At 42.1% G+C, this 20,805-nt stretch overlaps 1 protein-coding gene across 1 annotated transcript in view; it reads right to left on the reverse strand.

Annotated features, from left to right (window-relative positions):
* Lnx1 (ligand of numb-protein X 1, E3 ubiquitin protein ligase) overlaps positions 1-20,805 on the reverse strand; it is a 122,448-nt gene that overhangs the window by 5,603 nt on the left and 96,040 nt on the right. Inside the window, exons 7-10 of the mRNA XM_013009032.1 lie at positions 19,914-20,285; positions 10,748-10,882; positions 7,455-7,632; positions 5,903-6,131 (exon numbers count right to left, since the gene is read on the reverse strand). Of these exons, the coding sequence (XP_012864486.1) occupies positions 5,903-6,131; positions 7,455-7,632; positions 10,748-10,882; positions 19,914-20,285 (914 nt within the window). The remainder of the gene's footprint in view (positions 1-5,902; positions 6,132-7,454; positions 7,633-10,747; positions 10,883-19,913; positions 20,286-20,805) is intronic.

Here is a 20,805-nt window from a genome sequence, read left to right on the forward strand (position 1 = left end):
GGCCGGGCCTGGACTGGGAGAGTGCGGGGTGGGCAGGGGCGGGGCCGGGATGGGGCGGTGATGGCTTTAGTGGATTCCCCGTCAGTCGTTTCACCCGTGTCAAAAGTGAGAGTCGAGCTTCAGGAGACTTGACTTTATCTGCAGCTACCTCGTGCCTCGGTTTTCCGTATTTGCAAGCTGGAACACGCGACCTGATCGCACCGTGCGATTTCACTCTCCTCTTTTTTTTTTTTTTAATGTGTTTGAGGGGCACAGGGGGCGGGGGGGGGGCACGTGGGGGGAATCTGGTCCTGGGGTTGTCCCGGAGCTTTTTTACTTAAAGCTAGTGCTGTACCACTTCCAGCTTTTTGGTTACTTGGAGATGAGAGTCTCATGGACTTTCCTGCCTGAGCTGACTTTAAACCCTGATCCTCACGTCTTAGCCTTCTGAGTAGCTAGGATTACAGGTGTGAGATCTCTCTCCCTTTCCTTCTCCCTCTCCTTCTCTTCCCTCCCCCCCTTCTTCCCCTCTCCTGGGTGTTTCTTTCTTTCTTTCCTTTCTTTCTTTCGGGTCCGGTTGTGGGGCCTGAACTCTGGGCCTGGGTGCTGACCCTCAGCTCTTCAGCTCCAGCCTAGCATTCTACCACTTGAGCCACAGCGCCACTTCCAGCTTTTTTCTTTTTGCTTATGTGGTACTGAGGAACCGAACCCAGGGCCTCATGCATGCAAGGCAAGCACTCTACCACTGAGCCACCTTCCCAGCCCTCATTTGCTTTTTGATAGGGCATGTGGTAGGGAAAATGAAATTAGAGGCCTTAGCAGTAAACAATGATGAAAGCTGTACATACTATTCTTGCTGGGGGCTGGGAATGTGGCTGACTGGTAGAGTGCTAGCCTAGCATACATGAAGCTCTTGGTTCGATTCCTCAGTACCACGATACACAGAAAAAGTCAGAAGTGGTGCTGGGGCTCAAGTGAAGAGTCCTAGCTTTGAGCAAAAGAAGCTCAGGGACAGCGCCCATGCCCTGAGTTCAAGCCCCAGGACTGTCCAAAAAACAAAACTAAAACTATTCTTGCTGTATGAAATACTGTATGACAAAAATCTTTTTTTGGGGGGGGGTCTGGTTGTGGGGCCTGAACTCTGGGTCTGGGCATTGTCCCTCAGCTCTTCAGCTCAAGGCTAGCGCTCTACCACTTGAGCCACAGTGCCACTTCTGGCTTTTTTCTTTTTGCTTATGTGGTGCTGAGGAATCGAACCCAGGGCCTCAGGCATGCAAGGCACGCGCTCTACCACTGAGCCATCTTCCCAGCCTCTGTATGACAAAAATCTTATTAGGCAAATCTTTAGACTGCTTTATGTGTGAGAAAAGGCAAAAAAGTACAACTTAAATTTTAAAAGCTAAATACTAGCCTAGCATCCTATTGATGTGCTCCTCAGGCTTAGTGTACTGGGTGTAAATTGTGGACTCCCAAAACAACACTGCAGCTGGGTCCTTATGCCTATAATCCTAGCTACTTAGAAGGCTGAGATCTGAGTATCTAGCCTAGGTTGAAAAAAGCCTATGAGACTCTTTATCTCTAGGTAGTTAGCAAAAAACAGGGATGGAGATGTGGCTCAAGCAGTAGAGTTGTCAACCTTGAGCAAAAAAGCAAAGCCAGCTGAATGCCATTGGCTAACACCTGTAATCCTAGCTAATCTGGAGGCTGAAATTGGGATTGTGGAAGTGGCACTGTTGCTCAAGTGGTATAGTATTAGCCTTGAACACAAAGAGGCCCAGGATTGAAAAAAAGAAAAAAAGAAGCACCAGGCCCTGAGTTCAAGCCCCAGTATTCACACACAAAACAAAACCCTATCACCAATTCCACTTCATGCTTTGTCAATTCTCCAGCCTTGCAACTTCAGACATAACTACTGTTTGCTTTAGTTTAAGTGCGGGATACTTTTTAGTACCTAAGTCATAGAACTGACTTTAATACTGCACAGTAGAAACATGTAGCTCTTAGAAGAGTGCCTGGCACACAAGAAGGGCTACAGTAAACATTCACTGCCGGGTCACTACAGTTACTGCTCCATCTGTCTCGGTTAAAATGCCAAGGCATTTTTGGCTAGAAAAAATTATGACATCTGCTTCCTTGCCATTCAACATAACAATCTTGATGAAAATGTTTTCAGCATTTCGGGAGAGTAAAAGGTTAAGTTCTGAGACAAGGAGAAATGAGTTCATGTGTATTTCTAGCCTTCCAGTCCAGATGAGAGAATGTTTTTGAAAGACTTCCAGATGTGGAATGTGGGCCCTGAGAGCCAATAGAGGCAAAAGCAGAGTCCTCCATGGTCTCTGACTCACCTCCTCTTGAGTGGCAGCTGATAGTGTCCAGTGAGGAGAATGTCTGGAGCTGCTACCTAGGGGTCACTCCTGGCATACAATGCACTATTGACAAGTGCACTACTAATCACACATTTACATTGTCTCTTATTACCTACTTATTTTTGCTCTCTGCCTCTGCCAGTATCTAAACACCCTCAGCTCAACACCTAATGCTGTTCTTTGTGTATTGCACCTGAGGACATGAATGCCATGAGCTTTTTGATATTACAGTAGCTGGTATATCATTTTTGTTTTAGGGTTGGTTTTTTTTTTTTTTTCAATGCTAGAGAACCTTAGGTAACTGGCTGGATCATACACAGGTACAAATAGCATTCCTCAAAATCTGGTGAAAGGGGAAATGTTCGTAGATTTGTGATTTAAAGGGAAGGGAAGTGTGTGTGTGTATGTTTTGTCCATCATGGAGCCTGAACTGTCCCTGAGCTCTTCAGCTCAAGGTGAGCACTCTACCACTTGAGTCACAGTGCCACTCTGGTTTTCTGCTAATGTGTTGAAGAATTGAACCCAGGGCCTCATGCATGCAAGACAGCCACTCTACCACTGAGCTGCCTTCCAAGCCCATGTATATATATTTTGAAGATCTATTTGTAGTCTAAATCTCTAGCAGTTCAGGTAAAATGACTTGCTGGGATGTGATGAATGGCTTCAGGCTCCTTGGGACAGTGTTAATAGGGAGAACTGAGGGTCTCTGGGGTTTTGAGCTTTAGAGGTTAGAGATGTGAATTAGCATTTGAGATTAGAGATGTGAATGGCTCCTTCCTGTGCATGAAAACTGAAGTGATGTGATGGCCCACTATCCATGGGCCAGGGGGCCTAGCATAAGAGCACATTGAAGCATGACTGTTATTCTGAAAAGTGCCAGGGTAGACGTATTTTCACTCTCACACTGGCAGAGTGAAGATTATCTTTCTCATCTTGCTTCTAAAGATTACTATCAAGCAACTAAGATACATGCAAACTATCTTAAGCAAAATGAAGAGTCAGCATGTCTGAGGGAAGAGTACCAAAGGCCATCAGAGGGAAGATGAAAGAAGATGCCACCACTATATAGAGCTCATCTGGCCAGAAGAGCCTTAGGGTCCACAGGATCAGGCCTACCCTGCAGGACCATTAGAAATAGGAAGGCTGTCATCAGAGTTTCCCTGGATCTAGTTTGGTAGAGAAGAAAGGCAATGCCAATGCAAGAGGAGACAGACTGTGAATGTGATGGGTAGGTGAAGAAAAATAGACCTTGTAAGTGGCCCAGCAAGGCTGACCTCCATTGGTTTAGGAGAAATATCGAAACATACAAAGCCCTGTGAAAATAAAGTCGTTTGTATTATCTGGAGCAAAGCCCTCGGCCGGCCCCCCTCTCCTCCAAGCTGCTGCTTGGGAAAACTTATCTCACTCAAACAATAAGCCCGAGATACCAAAAAAAAGTGGTGGGGAGAGGAAATGAGCAAATACTAACAAGAGCACCACCAGAGAAACATGTATAACAAAATGCCACTTTGGAAAAAACAAATGGAAAGTACTTCTGGAGCAACTGCTCTATAGGCAAGAATTTAGAGTTCAATGGAGAGAGAAGATTTCAAAGAAGACAAGAGTAGGAGAGGGCTGCCAGGATAGAACAAAGAAATGGAAGAGAAAAAGGAAAACGTGAGGAATGACAGTGGCCACATAGGGTCACATACATTGAAGCACCGGAAACGAGAAAGCAAGTAAACAGTGCTTGTAAAGGATCTAAGAGAAAGAACAAGATATAAAACGTAAAAGATGTCAAATATACACTTCTCCGGAGTCCCTAAGAAGAGTTGAAATAACCTGATTGTTATTTTGAATGTCAAGGGAAAAGATTAAGCCTTGTATCTATGGAGGGAACAGCATGAGATGTCTTCGCCCTTCTCCACACTTTTAATGCTAGTTCACTGTGATGCAAGAACGAAGTATGACATAATACCTTGATATCCAGGATACCCATCACAGGCCCGCACAGATGTGCCACAATTTGTTTAATTTTTGTTTAAATTTCCTGCTGTTGTCAGACACTAAAATGTTTCAATAGACTATCAAAAGGAAAAACAGCTGGCACCTAAGAGTGTATATGTTACCCGGAGTCAACAAACCACAGTTTGGCCCACCACCTGTTTCTGTTAATAAAATTTTATTGGAACATAGTCTTGTCCAGGCTTGGATAGTCTCTGGGAGAAAAACTGAGTAGTTGCATAGAGACTTTGTATGTATCAAAAGTCTGGACTCTGTGGCCTTTTCATGGTCTTCCAACCCCTGATACAAGCTCTCCCTGGAAGAACACACAAGAAATGGGCAACCCTGGGCAGCTCTACAGAGCAGGTCTGAGGGACCCTCAGATCCTGTGGCACCCTCTAAGTCTTGTACTATGTTTGTCACATCAGGACCAAGAGGAAAGGGAGAAAAGCTGTTCCTTGTTTCTTCACTTGGAAGCATCTGAGTACACAGTGCTACAATGCCCCCTTCAATGAAGAGGTGCCACTGACCATGACAAAATATCTCCCAAACAAATGATGAAAATCATCCTAAATAAAACTGTATTTAGAGTAATACTCTCTTTTCCCACATAGACTCAGTTCTAAAATATTTAAATAAACTCAATGTTCAATTTTTAAGAATTTTAAAATGTTCTAATTACAGAAAATAATTCATCAATGAATGTAAAGTTCAAAAAGAACCCACATCGGTTTGTATATGAAGCATGGCTATTAAACAATATTAAAACTAGAAGAGACTGCTTTCTGCCCTCCAACAAGATATTCTAAAATCAGATGTACTCTATTTAATCCTTTGCCAATATATCAACTTCAGTGAGGTCACATTTAACCTTACATCATGTGTGCAGTCAGTAATCTGAAGGCCATTAGTTATCCTGGGAAAACACCAATTTACCATTCTATATTGTATAGCTATTTAGTGGGAGTGTCCCCAGGTCCCTCCCCAACTCATCATGTAAAACAATCCTTCACTTTGATGTTCCAGTTCCACCTTACTACAATGGCAACGCTGCTGTTGCCCAAAGAACTTCCCAAGTATAGGCACTAAAGAGAGAATCACTATACCAGCAGATGCTTAAGCATTGGGGTGAAGGTCAAGTGTTCTGCTGTGCTGCTTTCTTTGTAGTTGGACCAACTAAAAGCTGCAGAGGTAAAGCCAGTCAGCACCTCTGTAAGTACACAGAACTGACACAAGCAGATTAGCCAAAGGTGAGGGTTCTCATAGACAGGTGTTCTCAGCCTCACTATAAAGAAGCACAGATTGGCTTTCTTTCCTCTCTGTCTGATCTGAGAAACTTGCACAAAGAATCTATGTACACCTATACATAGAAGCTCTATGAACTCCTAAAAGGTCTAATGGTGTTTCTACTTACAGACTTCATGGCCCTAGGGTTTCTACATGCATTTTTAGTTACCAGTGGCAAGTCTTTCAAACAATGTTACAATCAAGACTAAGTGGTAGTGCCATGAGTCATCCATGGCTTAAAAATCATAAATCATTCCATCCCATAGGGACATCACTTTGGAACTCACCGTGGTAATTCCAGCCACATCACCCAGGAAGGGGACCATTCACCAGGTAGAGTCATGTTGTGGTTGGAGTCCAGGGCCATTGGGCTGTTACAGTCTTCCTGGGGTTCATATTCTCTGACTTCCAAGGCTTTGAGTACCACGGAAGAGGATATGCTCTTCAGCAAGGCGACTGCCTCACTGCGGCTGACCTCTGTAAGCTCAATGCCATTCACATTCAGTAAAATGTCACCTGACAGGCAGAGAAGCAGAAGCACCATTAATGGATGCAAATGGATTTCTCCTTATTGTGCAAAAGGGCAAGAACAGATTGCATGCAAGATGTGGAGCAGGCAGGGCACCCTTCATTGACATGAAGCTGAGTTTTCCTACAGTTTATGGGAAACAGTCTTGTTGGAGGCCTTCTGAACCATTCTTATCAATATTTGACTCTTACTTTAAAAATAAGGAAGATAAATTTTTTGTCATATTATCAAAGAAAATCCACTTTAGCTTTTTGTTTTCTTTTCAGCAAAGTAGATGTACTTGACAAAGTGCCATACTTAAACAGCGATCAGCACATACAAAACACCCACTAAACACAGATTGAAGAATGACTATGAAACTACCTGTGACCTTATCTAACAGAGGATCTCAGAGCAGCCCGTGACCTTAAAGAGGTAGAAAAGAAGAGCCACATTTCCATTTACTGTATTCCTATGATGTGCAGAGCCAGCTTGACACCTACTATGTGTATGATGACTTCCACACTTCATATCCTATAATCTTCTAGTATGTTCTCTTATTGAACATGGGCTTCAATAGTCTCTGCTTAGGTGTGTACATAAAAGCAAAAGAAATTCAAACTCACACCTTTCTACTCTCACTTTCTATTCATCTTTTTGTTTTTCTATCTCCCATGCATAACATCTTTTCCATAAAGAATAACTATAGCAAGAACAAAAGGAAAGGAAGGAAAATGGAACCTTGGAAACCTCCCAATTATCTTGAGTCTGAGTCCTTAAAGGCACAACTGCTCACCCACCCAAGCTACCCCTGTGTATATGCTGACAATATTAGTAAGTATACGTATTTGTAGAGGTAAATGTGATATCACCTTCCTTCACTAAAAGTAGCCCCAAACACATGTGATTTATGTATAGGAGTGAAACACCAACTGAACAGCCCCCGTGGTATTTAATCAATGTCCATTAAATCCATCAATGATTTCTCCTAGCTCATGCACAAAATGGAACAAGTGATGAGTTTGTTTCCTTACTGGATTAACCCAGCAAAGGTCCACTTTGAACAAGTGAGACCAGATTATGCCATAGAGCCAACTGGCTCATAAGCAGCCATTGCCTATTAATCCTGAGAGCATTTGGAGGTTCTGGCTTTACTAGTAGACAACCCACAGCCATCTACCTACAGAGCTCAGAGGGTTGACCTCTAACTAGTCACGGACAAACAGAAGTGGATATCCTTGTTCAGTTGACTGTTACCTTTTGTCATTAAATTGGGAAACAGTTACTGATTTCTCTCAATACTATCATGAAAATGCCCCAGTTCTTTTTACCTGTTTTTATCCTTCCATCTCGGCTTATAACTCCTCCTGGCTCCACGCTGATGACGTAGATAGGTAAGTCCCATTCCCTGTGGGATGCTCCCCCTGCAACAGTCATGCCCAGAGATTCACTGGGGTCTTTATGGACACAAACCACCTTCTCATGACAAGTAGCTGCAGGGTGGAGGGGCTAAAGGGACACAGAAAAACATGGTAGATATGTTCAAAAGTGGATTTTCCATAGGCAACAATGACCAAAGTTATCTAAAAAGTACAAAGTGCAGCAATATTATGAAACACGTCGATCCACCGAGAACTGTCTTTTTGCAGCTCATCCGTTTCACGTAAGCTAACTCATAAAGTTTTATTTTAAAAAAAAATAGTAAAACCAAAGGCAGAAACCAGGAGAGAAATCCAAAGTCTATAAAGTGAGCTGTAAAGAACACCTGCTGGGCCAGCCGTTCCTGAAAGTGGTGTCAGCTCTTATCAGTCATGAATATCAGGAGTTGGATAAGATTTTTTTTTTAAATGATCTTATTTTATACAAAACCTCCTTTCGGAAGTGGCGCTGTAGCTCAAGTGGTAGAGCGCTCGCCTTGAGCTGAAGAGCTGAGGGAGGGTGCCCAAGCCCAGAGTTTAAGCCCCACAACCGACAAAAAAACAAAACAAAACAAAAAACCTCCTTTCAACTTTCTCCTTAGTATTTCCCAAAAAGCCCTGTCTGCACCGAACAAAGAGGTGCTCACAGGAGCACATAGGTGCTGAACACAGCGATAAATGGGCCACAAATTAGAACTTTGTCTACAGGCCTTGTGTCTTAAATGGTCATTTGCATTTCTCCCCAAAGAAGGATACCCACAGTAGAAACAGAAACCCCCAAGTCTGACTGTAAATTCTTCACACCCAGAATTGCACAACTTGAATTGAGGAGGAGGAAAGAAAGGCAGAGATAATCTTTACTATCTGTCTTTTCTCCTGACTCCCTAGTTTGGTTACCTCAAACTGTTCCCTAATGCTTAAAAGAAATTATGATGAAATAGCTTAAGCTGATAAAAAAATGATGAACAATCAAGCATTCATCAAGCAATAAAATATATACAATATTTGCTTTGGATTTTTAAAAACATTTGAAACATCTAGAAATGTAGAAAGTAGGACATTGTGACTGACCCAGGTACCTTATGACTCAAGGCAAGAAATAAATGTTTGTGGTTGAGAACAATGAATCTATGACTTCTTTTACTCAAGTCCCCACTTTTCTGCCAATGAGGTAATCACACCTAAATCTGGTATTCATTAGTCTTAACTTTTCAATTGGATAGAAGTATCTCTATTCCACAAACCCTGGCTTGAGTTACTTTTTTTTTTTTTTTTTGTCGGTCGTGGGGCTTGAACTCTGGGCTTGGGTGCTGTCCCTGTGCTCTTCAGCTCAAGGCGAGTGCTCTACCGCTTAAGCCACAGCGCGCCACTTCCGGTTTTCTAGTGGTTTATTGGAGATAAGAGGCTCACAGACTTTCCTGCCCAGGCTGGCTTTGAACCGTGATCCTCAGATCTCAGCATCCTGAGTACTAGGATTACAGGCATGAGCCACCGGCACCCGGCTTAAATTCTTATATTCAAAATGCCATGTTGTTTCCAAAATGCAACAAAATTTTAGTCAAAGCATAAACTAAGTCATCAAACATCTTTTATATATGCTACTTTTTTTTTGAAGCCAGTTTAGAAAACAGAACTACAAATGAAAAGAGTCAACAGTTTCCCAATAGATCAATGTGTAAGAGAGTAATTCCAGGAACTCAGACCCCCAGTTGAGAGTTGTGGCAAAGAACAGATTTACATTTTCTGTGACTCACATTGGGTAGGTGGAAGGAGTTATAAAACTGCAGTGTGGTAGAGGCCTCACTTTTGGTAGCTTAATGACTTAACATATTTACCTAACTAAAATCAGTTAAGTAGGTGAGAACGTTGGTTAAGCTAATACACTAGCCTTCCATAAATAAATACTATTAGTTTAGTTTAAACATGGTAATGGTATTAACAAAAAAGATACCAGGGAGCTTTTATCTTTAAAACTTGTAGCAGAATGTATTTTGTCTGTCTGGATTGCTTATTATAAATGAACATGGAATTTATGATTTATGGAGGTCTAGATGCCTGCAGAATAGGGTAGGGTTGGAATGTTAAGCTCTCAGTATAAAGTAGAGATTATGAAGTGAAAAAGTCAACCTTAGCTAGGTACTGGTAGCTCATGCTGTAATCCTAGCTACTCCCGAGGCTGTGATCTGAGGATGGCAGTTTGACGCCAGCTCACTCAGGAAAATCTAAGAGACTCTTATCTCTAATAAACTACTCCGAAAAAAGCCAGAAGTGGTACTAGGCTCAAGCCTTGAGCACAGAGGCTCAGGGACAGCACTCAGGCCCTGAGTTCAAGCACCAAGATTCCCCCTATTCCCCTCCCCCACAAAAAAAATCAACCTATGTCCTGTTGTGGAAAGAGAGAAAGGTATTTGTTTCTTTTTGCTGTTGCAAAAAATAGGTTACCTGTAGAATTTCTTGAATGTTTTCAGTTAAAGCACTGAAATCAGATCTTAGAGGAAATGACTGCTAGAGCACTAAGCTCAGGCTACACAACTCTTAATGTTTACTAAACAAGGTTTGTTGACAGTCATCTGAAAAGTTAAGCCATTGCTTCTAACAGAAGCCACAACCAGAAGTACAAATTAGGCCAAGTCACCCAATTAGGGAGAGGTGACAAACTGGTGTCCTGAAAGAAAGATGAATTCCATTCTCAATGCATTCTTCTGGGTCCAAAGTATTAAGGCATTTTTTTCTGAATTTGAATGTTACGTGCTCTCCAGCTAGTCTCAATCTCCACCACTCCCTGGTATCCTGTGAGCATCAAGTACTCAAAGGCTCCTTTTGGGCCCTTCTGCAAACTCAAATATTGAAAATAGGGGAGTCATCATTTCTAGACAGACTGGGAAACTAGAAAGCCAGAAACCAAGTAAACCTCTTGGCTCATTTCAAAGTGACTGGAGAACAATTCTTACATAGTCCTGACTCTGTAGAAACATGACATATATTTGCTCTAGACTAGAAATTTCATCCCCATCTATGAGGTCTGCATGGTCAGATTGCAAAACTTTCAACACCATCCTCATTCCTGATTGGGTGGTAGATACCTGCTACCTCATCAAGTCTGAAGATGACAAGGTCTAGAGATGACACTTGAAAATGTTACACTATGCAGCCTTCCCATAAAACATCTTCTTACAGAGCTGTAAGCGTGCCTGCCTGGGCCTCACCGTAGGAGCATTGTTCCTCTCCTCCAGGCCTGGGGACCAGCTGCCACTGCTGACCCAGCCGGCTTCCTGAAGAATGTCCGGACTCTGCTGTCCCACCTGGCGGGATACAACCAGGTGAACACGCCTTTCACTGGCCTGTGTGGGAAGACACAAGAGTTAGCCACACCATACAGCTTCCATACAGAGCACCTGGCACCAGGTGGTAACTTTGGTTGTGCCTTTCTTCCTTCCTTTTTAAGTGGACAAATATTGATTGTAACCCACTTAACTCCTTTCTCTCTCTCTCTCCTTCCCTTCCTTCCTCCCTCCCTCCCTCCCTCTCTCCCCTCCTTTCTTCCTTTTCTTCCTCTCTCAATACTTGAGATTGAACATAGGGCCTTTGACATGTTAGTCAAGAGGTCTACCATTTCTAGTATTTATGTCATCCTATAATTTGGCAACAGCGTGAATTATTTCTTTTAACCTTAAACCAGATAGTGGGAATTGCTCCAAGACAAAATCTAGGGAAGTTAGGCTTGTGTAAGTCACAGAAGAGCCAGGTATAGATAATGCTGAGTATTTTTTTGGTCAGTCATGGGGCTTGAACTCTGGGCTTGGCTGGGCACTGTCCCTGAGCTCTTCAGCTCAAGGCTAGCGCTCTACCACTTGAGCCACAGCACCACTTCTGGCCTTTTCTGTTTATGTGGTGTTGAGGAATTGAACCTAGGGCCTCATGCATGCAAGACAGCTCTCTACCACTGAGCCACCTTCCCAGCCCCATGCTGATGTATTTTTAATGAATGACTCAACTCCATACAAGCATTAGAATCTGGATGGAATAAAGTGCACAGGGTAAAGCAGTAGCTCAAAGGTTTATGATGAACGGTGAACATTAAAGAAAAAGAAGTAGGATTAGTGACAGTAACCCTGTCATTGTAGGAAGGGAAATCCTGTGTCTGACCATCTTAAAGATTCAGGCATTGGAAAGGTAAGGACTTACGTTAAAATATAGTTTAGTTAAAGTTATTGCCTTGCCTAATTTTTATGACTTCCACTAATTCTGATGACTATGTACATTGATACTGAACAGCATTCAGAATAGCAAGAGATTGCTTATTGCAAAGATCTACTCCACATAGTAAGTCTACAGTTGATTTCTGCAATAGATCAAGTTCATGTATGTTTGGTTATTATAGACTGGCTGACTGCTCAGCTTTCAGATCAGCAGTACAGACAGATTAGACCTGAGCTCGTGAAACTTACAGAAATAAGACTCTGTGACAATCCAAGCTGAAGTGGCCAGCTATTACGTTAGTAAAAGTTTGTAATAAAGAAGCATAGCTAGATTTCCTTAGAAAGGTCCCCAAGGTCTGGAGACAAAGATGGAGAAAGGAAAAATAAGATCTAGTGGTTCCTCTCCTTGTCCAATTCTTGACTGCTTATCACCACAACAGAGACATGACCTGCCTACCTCCTTCCTTCACAGTTATGGTTTAGGGGCCATGGGAAAGTCAGGTCCTGAGAGGATTGCACACCAAGTCTTTGCTCTTCATTAGCTCCAACAATGGGAGTTGAAGTACCTGTTTTCTACCCACCATGGCTGAATGTTTCAGTCTCTTCAGATTTCATATATTAAAATCCTAATCCCGAAGAGGATGGTATCGATGGCTAAGGCCTTTGAGAGATAATTAGGTTATGATAGGCGAGCCATCATGAGAAGGATTAGTGCCCTTACAAAAAGCATAAGGGACAGGAATCCTAGCTACACAAGAGGCTGCAATCTGAGGGTCATGGTTTGAAGTCAGCTCAGGCAGACAAGTCTGTGATTCTCTTATTTCCAGTTAACCAGCAGAAAGCTGGAAGTGGAGGTGTGGCTTAAATGGTAGAGTCAGGTTTGAGCAAAAAAGCTAAGGGAGAATGCTAGGTCCTAAGTTCAAGCTCCAGTATCAGTCACAATTTTTTTTAAAGGCATAAGAGGACTTGGAATGTGGATTAGTGGTAGAGTGCTTGCCTAACATGCATGAAGCCCTGGGTTCAATTCCTTAGTACCACATACACAGAAAAGGCTGGAAATGGTGCTGTGGCTCAAGTGGTAGAGTGCTAGACTTGAGCACAAAGAGGCTCAAGGACAGTGCCCAGGCCCTGAGTTCAAGCTCCAGGACAAGCAAAAACAAAAGGCTTTATGACTATTTCCTACTACTTGAGGACACAGAGAGAATATTCCACCTATAAGAAAGGGGTCATTCACACGTTTTGAGTCTATCAGCATCTTGATCATTAGAACTATAAATGGTGGCTCACATCTATATTCTTAGCTACTCAGGAGGCTGAGATCTGAGGATCAAGGTTCCAAGCCAGCCTGGGTAGGAAAGTCCCTGAGAGTCTTATCTCCAATTACGCATCAGAAAGCCAGAAGTAGCATTGTGGCTTCAAGTGTTAGAGTGGTAGCTTTGCGTGAAAAAGCTCAGGGACAGTGCTCAGTCCCTGAGTTCAAGCTTTACAACAACAAAAAAGACTTTTTGTCTTTTCATTGACTATTTTCCCTCCCTCTTATATCTCTCCCTATTTCTTTCCTTCTCCTTTTCTCCATCCTCCTCCCTCTCTTTCTCATCTCCGTCCTCCTCTCTCCTTTCCTCTCTTTCTCTGTACCCCCTCTCTACTTAAGTACTGAGGATTGTAGGTATAAAAACCATCATGCCTGTCAAACAACTTAATATTTTTATGAGAGTAGTTTTGACCTTAGAAAAGTCTCAGAGATCCCACAAAAAAGCTGGGATTGGAGCTGTGGCTCAAGTGGTAGTATGCTAGCTTTGAGCAAAAGAGCTCAGGGACCATGCCCAGAGCTGGAGTGCAAGCCTCATGACAGACAAAAAAACAACAACTAAAAGATTTCTGTGTTTGTGCATGTATATGTATACATCTATATGCACAGCTATATATATATATACTATAGTGTAAATTTCTGTGTATATATACTAAATACATAGTATATATATCATACATTATTTATACACATACATAGTGTACATGTACAACAATTATATACAATAAATGTTTATATATATACACATATTTACTATATATGATAAATATATACACTATATATAAATATCAGTCCAACTGGATGTCTTATCTTCCTTCTAAGAACAAGACTCCCTCACCTCAGGAACTGGAACCCTGTTTATTAAATATTAAACAATAAAAAGCCAATGAGCTCATGAAATCCTATCCACACAGCTGTCCAACAATGACCATGGATTTGCATTCTTATATTTATTAATATAAGGAATGTTTATTAACATTCCTGATCTAGGTTCTCTGGAAACACAAGGGTCAGTTGAATAGTTGTAAATCAGATGAACTTTAAGACAAATTGCTAACATGCAGCAAGAGTATTGATTATAAATTCCACAATACATGGTTGGCCAGCTGGAGTCCTTAGAGAATTTTCCTTCATCCACAGCCCTGTCATCACATTCAACCTTGCTCAGTCATCATTTACATGCCCTGTCTTTGCCTGCCTATCTTGTATTCTGGTGTTTCTCATCACATATAAAGCCTGTGTCAGAATAGAACCAAACCAGCAAGCTCAGGAAATCATAATGAAGAAATCTGACAAGTAGAACTCTGGTATTAGCCAATTACATTCAATTCTTGGAAGAAAATTGCATAATAAGGGTTTTTTTGGGATGGCAAGCTTCACTTATCCAGATAAGGTTATCTTAAGAAACTTTCTGAAGTAAAAAATTACTAACAGATAAGCAGCAGCAAACATTTCAGGTCAAAACTTCAAACATGGAGCCTGAATTCACTCTCTTATCTTTGGGGGAAAATCCATTGTTTTGCAAGCGTTGGCAGCTGGTTTGTCTTTGGCCTGCTTACATATCCTATCACATTCATTTTGGACAGGAAGCATCCACATGATGCTCCCAACACCTCTTAAGAACTGTGAACATTTGAGACTTACACATCAGGTCAACCTGCCAGGCCAAAATCCACATTGCCAAGAGCAGCCTGCAAGAGCTATTTAATTCATACAAGCACAAATTTCTCACTGGGCTTTCCATGCTGGCTCTAGTATTAAGGTGTTGGCAGGACTAACACTCTAATAAATAATCCTGGTATCAATTTACTTGGAAATAAATTCTCTGCAAGGCTGGATCTGTGGCTTTTACCAGCCACCTTGTAAATTGCTCACTGGGAGACTATTTGATGTATTTTCTTTCGTTGTGTTTGAAGATAGAAAGGTGGAAAATGGGCTAATGTGTTTGTCCTGGCTCTAACTTTCAGAGCATCTGGAATGAGGGTAAAGAAACAAGTCTTCGGGCCCAGTCTTCTTTTCCATTGGTGTGAATGTGGTGTGCGCGTGAGAAGGGGCCATGGTTGAAGCGCAAAACAACCAAAAGAGAGACTGATTCTTAGTTTCATACAACTTTCCAGGAAAGTGGAAACAAGAGGCTTGTCATTTCCACCACCAACAGTGGCAAAGAGGGCCAGTGATAACTATGGGCAAAGCAAAAGTTGACCAAGAACCTGGATGCCGAGAGCAAGCTTCTTCCCTAGACCAGGGCTTCTCCTGCTCCTTCATAAAGGAGGACTGCAGTTCAAGTGAATGCATCTCTGCTGCTTTTGTGGAGAAACCTGTAAATGTTTAAATAGACTCCTTAACCTACACTGAATGGATGCATTCATTATGTTTCTTCTTTGTTTTTTTTTTTCGTTATGTTTCTTGTATTAACTTTATAAACTTTCAAGTGAAGAGTCACCAACCACTCCACAAGACCACAGGACACCTGACAAGGAGGTATCCACATTGATATCAAGTACCAAGACTTTGTCACTTAGAGTAGACAGACCATGAACATGGCTCTTTCTCTACGACAGTCTAGGTCCTTGGGCAACTTATACATGAGTGGGTGGTGCTTTAATGCCAATGGATGAGATCCAGAGTGTGATTTATAATATCAACTGCTGAGAGAGCTGCTCTGTCCTTAAAGTTATATCCATAATAGCACAGATTTAAGTGACTTGAGACAGGTTCTTGCTATGGAGTCCAGGCTTTGTCTGAGACTCATGATTTTCCCACCTCTGCCTCCTCATCTTCCTACTGTCTCCAATGTGTCAGTCATCTCAAGAACCAGAAGAGCTCCTGCCTCAATCTACTAAACAGGGCGGAAGTGGCAGTATAGAATGGGGCTGATATGATGCATTCCAGTCTAACAAGCAAAGTGAGGTATTTTTGGTGACGCCAGCTGCCATGAGATTCCCACTTTGCTATTTCATAAGGATATTTTTCTGTGGGGCCAAGAATCTCATGGCTACCTATCTTCATCATAGCTGAATCCATAGCTGGGCTGCATCACAGCAGACCAGCCCACTTCTGGAACAAATGAGATGGCACTCAGACCTTACACAGCAAGACTGACAAATGAATGCATTTGAATTGGATTTTAAGGTGGAAAGATACTGAAGCCATTGGTCATTCCTGTTGTCTGATAGCCAATGGGGTGTGGGAATGAAGTCTGTGAGTGAAAAAACCTCTGGGGGAGAAATCATAGGCTTCAGAAATATAAGTCCAGAATAAACTAACAGTGATATAAGTGTATATTCCCTACAAAATAAGCCTGGTGAAAGTCAACATGGTATGACTTGACTTGTTTACCATGAGAATGTCAGCACCTAGCACCATGCCTGTGTCACGTTATAAAAGGAATTTGTGTCTATATTCTGCCTGAGAGGTGGCAGCTCCTTCAGCGAGCTAAATGTGATCAGCAAAAAGGAAATTAGGGAGACTTTGAGGAAAATGCTGAGAAGACCTTAGGATTTAACTAGAAAAGGAGAATTGGGACAACAATTTGGTCTCTTTTTCCCACTAGATGATAACTCCATGTTTATCCTTACATTCCAAGAAGCACATGTCTTTTAGGGGTTAGAACACTAATGATGGGAAGAGACACTGTGGCTCAAGTGGTAGAGCAGTAGCCTTGAGTACAAAGAGGTTCAGGGACAGTGCCCAGGCTCTGAGTTCAAGCCCTAGGACAGGCAAAACAACAACAACAACAAAACCAAACATACAGTGAAAGAGAAAGAAAGGAAGGAAGGAAGGAGGGAAGAAGGGTAGGAAGGAAGGAGGGAAGAAAGGAAGAAAACTAATGACGGTAATGCAAGTGGCAATTCCCACAACCTTACACAGAATGTCTCTCTTTCCCCTGTGGTATCTATTGTGGAGATTCAGGATTCATTCTGTCCCATGGTAAAACAACAAGCATGTGGGGATATATGCCTTGGAGAGAGGGCAGTGACGTTTCCAGGCCCTTCACACTCAACAGCATTAGAGCTGTGCAGAAGGTTCATTCTTGTAAAATTCCAAGATGAAAAGTCTTTCCTTCTCAAGAACATGTCAAATTTGGAGCCCCATGTAACAGTCATCTGGACTTTGAGAATTCAGCTCAAGGAGATTTAAGGATGTGTGTACAGTTTAGTCTATGTGTATTAAATTGACCACAGTACCATGGTAAGATAATTTATCTAAGTAGGGATTGGATTCCATTACTAAGCTGGGCTGATTTGTAAAACACACACACACACACACACACACACACACACAGAGACCTGGCAGGTCCTCTTTCACTGTGGTTCTTATTGGCTCCAAGGGATTTGAATGTTTAACTTCCCACCAAATTTTTACTCTTTCCCGCCCCCAGGTCTGCAGCAGAATCACAAGTTGGGATCATGTTTTTAATAACATATACAGGTAATGCAGTAAAGTGTTATTTTGCTTTTTGAATCTATTGAAAGCCCTATTACCTTCTTTTTAAAAGTTTGAAGAGGCAAGCTTTCTGTTGCTTCTCATTTAAATATTATTTAATCTTCCAAACAACTATCATATATACTTGATATTGGCCTCTTTTTTTTCTGACCATTTCTACAAATGGCAATGCATTTTTTTTCTGCATAAACTCTATGGATTACCTGAAAACACAGTCATTCTAGTAATAGTACTAAAAAAACCCGAGAAATAAACAATGGTGAAAATCAAGTCATATTCTCTAAGCTGCTGTAAGCAAGTCAACTGCTGTTTGTGGGAAGGTTTCTTTTCAGCCAGGCTGGACTGTTCATCTAACACTGGGTCTGATGACTCAAGGCTGTTGCTCAATAAGCTGAGGGTAGGGCTCAACATATGTAAAGTTGGTCAAATTTATAACAGTTGTGGCCTCTCTGTAATAACTCTTCCTTGAAGTAATGTAGAAGAAAAGCAGAAAGTGTGGTACAGTGGGAGAGACCATGACCAAGAGGACATGTTGTCTGGGAATTTCTTTGTAAGGCAAATGTGATTCATGGCGGAGACATACAAGGAAGGGCAACATAGCCAAGGACTGAGTGGAAATTTGAGTCTCAACCTTTGAAGGGTATTTAGTTTAATCCTTCTAGCCTGGTATGTGTTACCAGTATCACATAAATAAAATCTTCTCTTCTGAAACAGCAAGATATTGCTTAGCTGAATTCTTGCAACATTCTTTTTTCTATTTATTTTTCAACTAGCTTTGCCCTAGTTTTTCTTCTTTTTGAGGAAAAAAAAATGTTTTTACCCCCTCCTGTTTATAAAGTACATTAGCTTTGTTTACTAAGCAAAAGGATCTTTGAGGAATTCTCACTGTTAGGCAAGATTTAATTTCATAAATTGACTTTCTCAGGGGAAAACCGCTCTTCTGTTATTAATCTAAAAAAGTAGAATGCCACATGTAATTAAGATTTTTCCAAATAACATGAGGAAGACAGTTTTTCTGTTGCCTTCCCGTTGCAAGGAACCCTTGGCCGATTATCTCCACAATGTGAACTGTACCAGCAGAAGGCGCTAAAAAGCATAATCTGAAAAAAAAAAATCAATAGTTCCTAAAATCTAGTTTGTTTGTTTTTTTGGGGGCCCGGTTGTGGGGCCTGAACTCTGGGCCTGGGCGCTGTCCCTCAGCTCTTCAGCTCAAGGCTAGCGTTCTACCACTTGAGTCACAGCGTCACTTCCGGCTTTTTTTCTTTTTGCTTATATGGTGCTGAGGAATCGAACCCAGGGCCTCAGGCATACAAGGCAAGCGCTCTACCACTGAGACACCTTCCCAGCCCTAAAATCGAGGTTTTAAAGAGAGGGGAAAAGCCAGCCAGGCGCTGGTGGCTCTTACCAGTAATCTTAGCTACTCAGGAGGCTGAGATCTGAGGTTTGTGGTTTATAGCTGGACCAAGCACAAAAGGTCCTATCTCTAATTAACCAGCAAAAGGCTGGAAGTGGAGCTGCGGCTCAAGAGTGGTAGACCACCAGCCTTGATTGGAAAAACAGAGTAAGAGTACAAGGCCTTGAGTTCAAGTCCCCATATATACAAACAATAAAGAGGAAAAGAAATTCATCCATGAATGACAGTTCCTTCAAGACGAAAAACTAGTTTCTTTCTTTCTTTTTTTTTTTTAAACAGGTATGTCTGTTTCACACAGTCTATTTTGTGTTCTGAGTCCCTGCCACACTTATGGTAGTACCATCGGCTTTATGCTGACTGTGACATTAGGACAAGAATATAATTCATGCTCTGAGTGGCCAAATAGTTCACCACTGTACTGAGTATGGCTTGCACATAGAAGCTGCTCGGCCAATGCTAATTGAACAAATTCAAAGGGACTAAAAGTAGAGGTTACAACTTGGGGAGAAATAGCAAGTATTTCATGTTCTTTGGCAAATAGTTTGATAACAAATCCCTATGAGACTGAATTAATGCATAACATGTATTTTGTATCTATGTACATAATATAGATGCTAATAGTTTGACTGCATTTATTAATGCAACAATATTTAAAAAATAATAAACATTTATTTACTGAACGCCTACTCCTGCCAGACATTGCTCTAAGTGCTTGAGATATGACACATTACTGTACAATACTATACTAGACTGGCAGGTAACCATAAATTAGTTGATTTTTTTTAAAGCAGGTATAGATAGGGGTTTGTGCACACATTTTTGCACATGTGCAATGTGTTGAGGGAGACTGTCAAATCATTGGCTTGAGTAAGATTCTGACTTGCACAGAAGCTTTAAAGACTCCAGCTCTTTTCTCCCTGGAGAAGGAGTCACCACATGTACATGTGGAAGCCTGCTCATGTTGGGGTTTCTGACTGGGGTCTTAAGAGTGACCTGTGACCCACCTGAATCAGATGAGCTGCGCTTTCCGGGCTGCCATATCGAAGGTCATGTCCATTAATGGCCAGCACACGATCATTCTCCTCCAGCTGGCCGTGCCGGTCTGCCACACCCCCATCCAGTACACTGAAGATGAACACCCCGGGCTCATCCACCCTGCGCACCAGTTTTATTCCCAGCTGCTCCTCAGGGCTACTTTTGTTGAGAATCACATGGAAACTGTCATCCCGGGGTCCATAGGTATCCAGTGCCTGCCCAGTGCTCCTGCTTCGGAACTTCTGCTCGCGCAGCACAGTAAGCCGAAGCACCTGGCAGGGCTGGCGCAAGAGACGCAGGGCATAATTGTGAGGGACGTTACTGATGTCCATCCCGTTGACCTGGGGGAGGAAGAATCATATAGTCAACTCCACAACTCTGCCTAAAAGACCCAGGCTGCCATGTGCGCCAGACCCTGGGTTCATCTCCAGCACCACAAACAGTATAACCAGTCTTGCTTCAGAGACTGCTATGTTCTCTTTCCTAATCCTGCGACCTAACAGCTCCATCCCCTACCAGTCCTTTCTAGGAACACACATTTATGTGCACAGTCTTGAAATAGGAAATATGAATTGCATATGTCTGAATATGTATGTTTATGCATGTGTTTGTAAGTATGTTAGAGTATAGGTATGTTTGAGGGCAAAACTTTATCTCAGTGAGTGAGTGTGTGAGAGACAGAGAGAGATAGATGGAGAATATGTCAGGTATCACAGTGGTTGTCTGCAAAGCATTTGCTCATGTTTCTAACAAAAGAAGGAAAAAAGTGGGCTGGGAAGGTGGCTCAGTGGTAGAACGCTTGCCTTGCATGCTTGAGGCCCTGGGTTTGATTCCTCAGCACCACATAAGCAAAAAAAAAAA

This window comes from Dipodomys ordii, unplaced genomic scaffold (assembly GCF_000151885.1).
Source record: "Dipodomys ordii isolate 6190 unplaced genomic scaffold, Dord_2.0 Scaffold8, whole genome shotgun sequence".
In the NCBI taxonomy this organism is placed as follows: Eukaryota; Metazoa; Chordata; class Mammalia; order Rodentia; family Heteromyidae; genus Dipodomys; species Dipodomys ordii.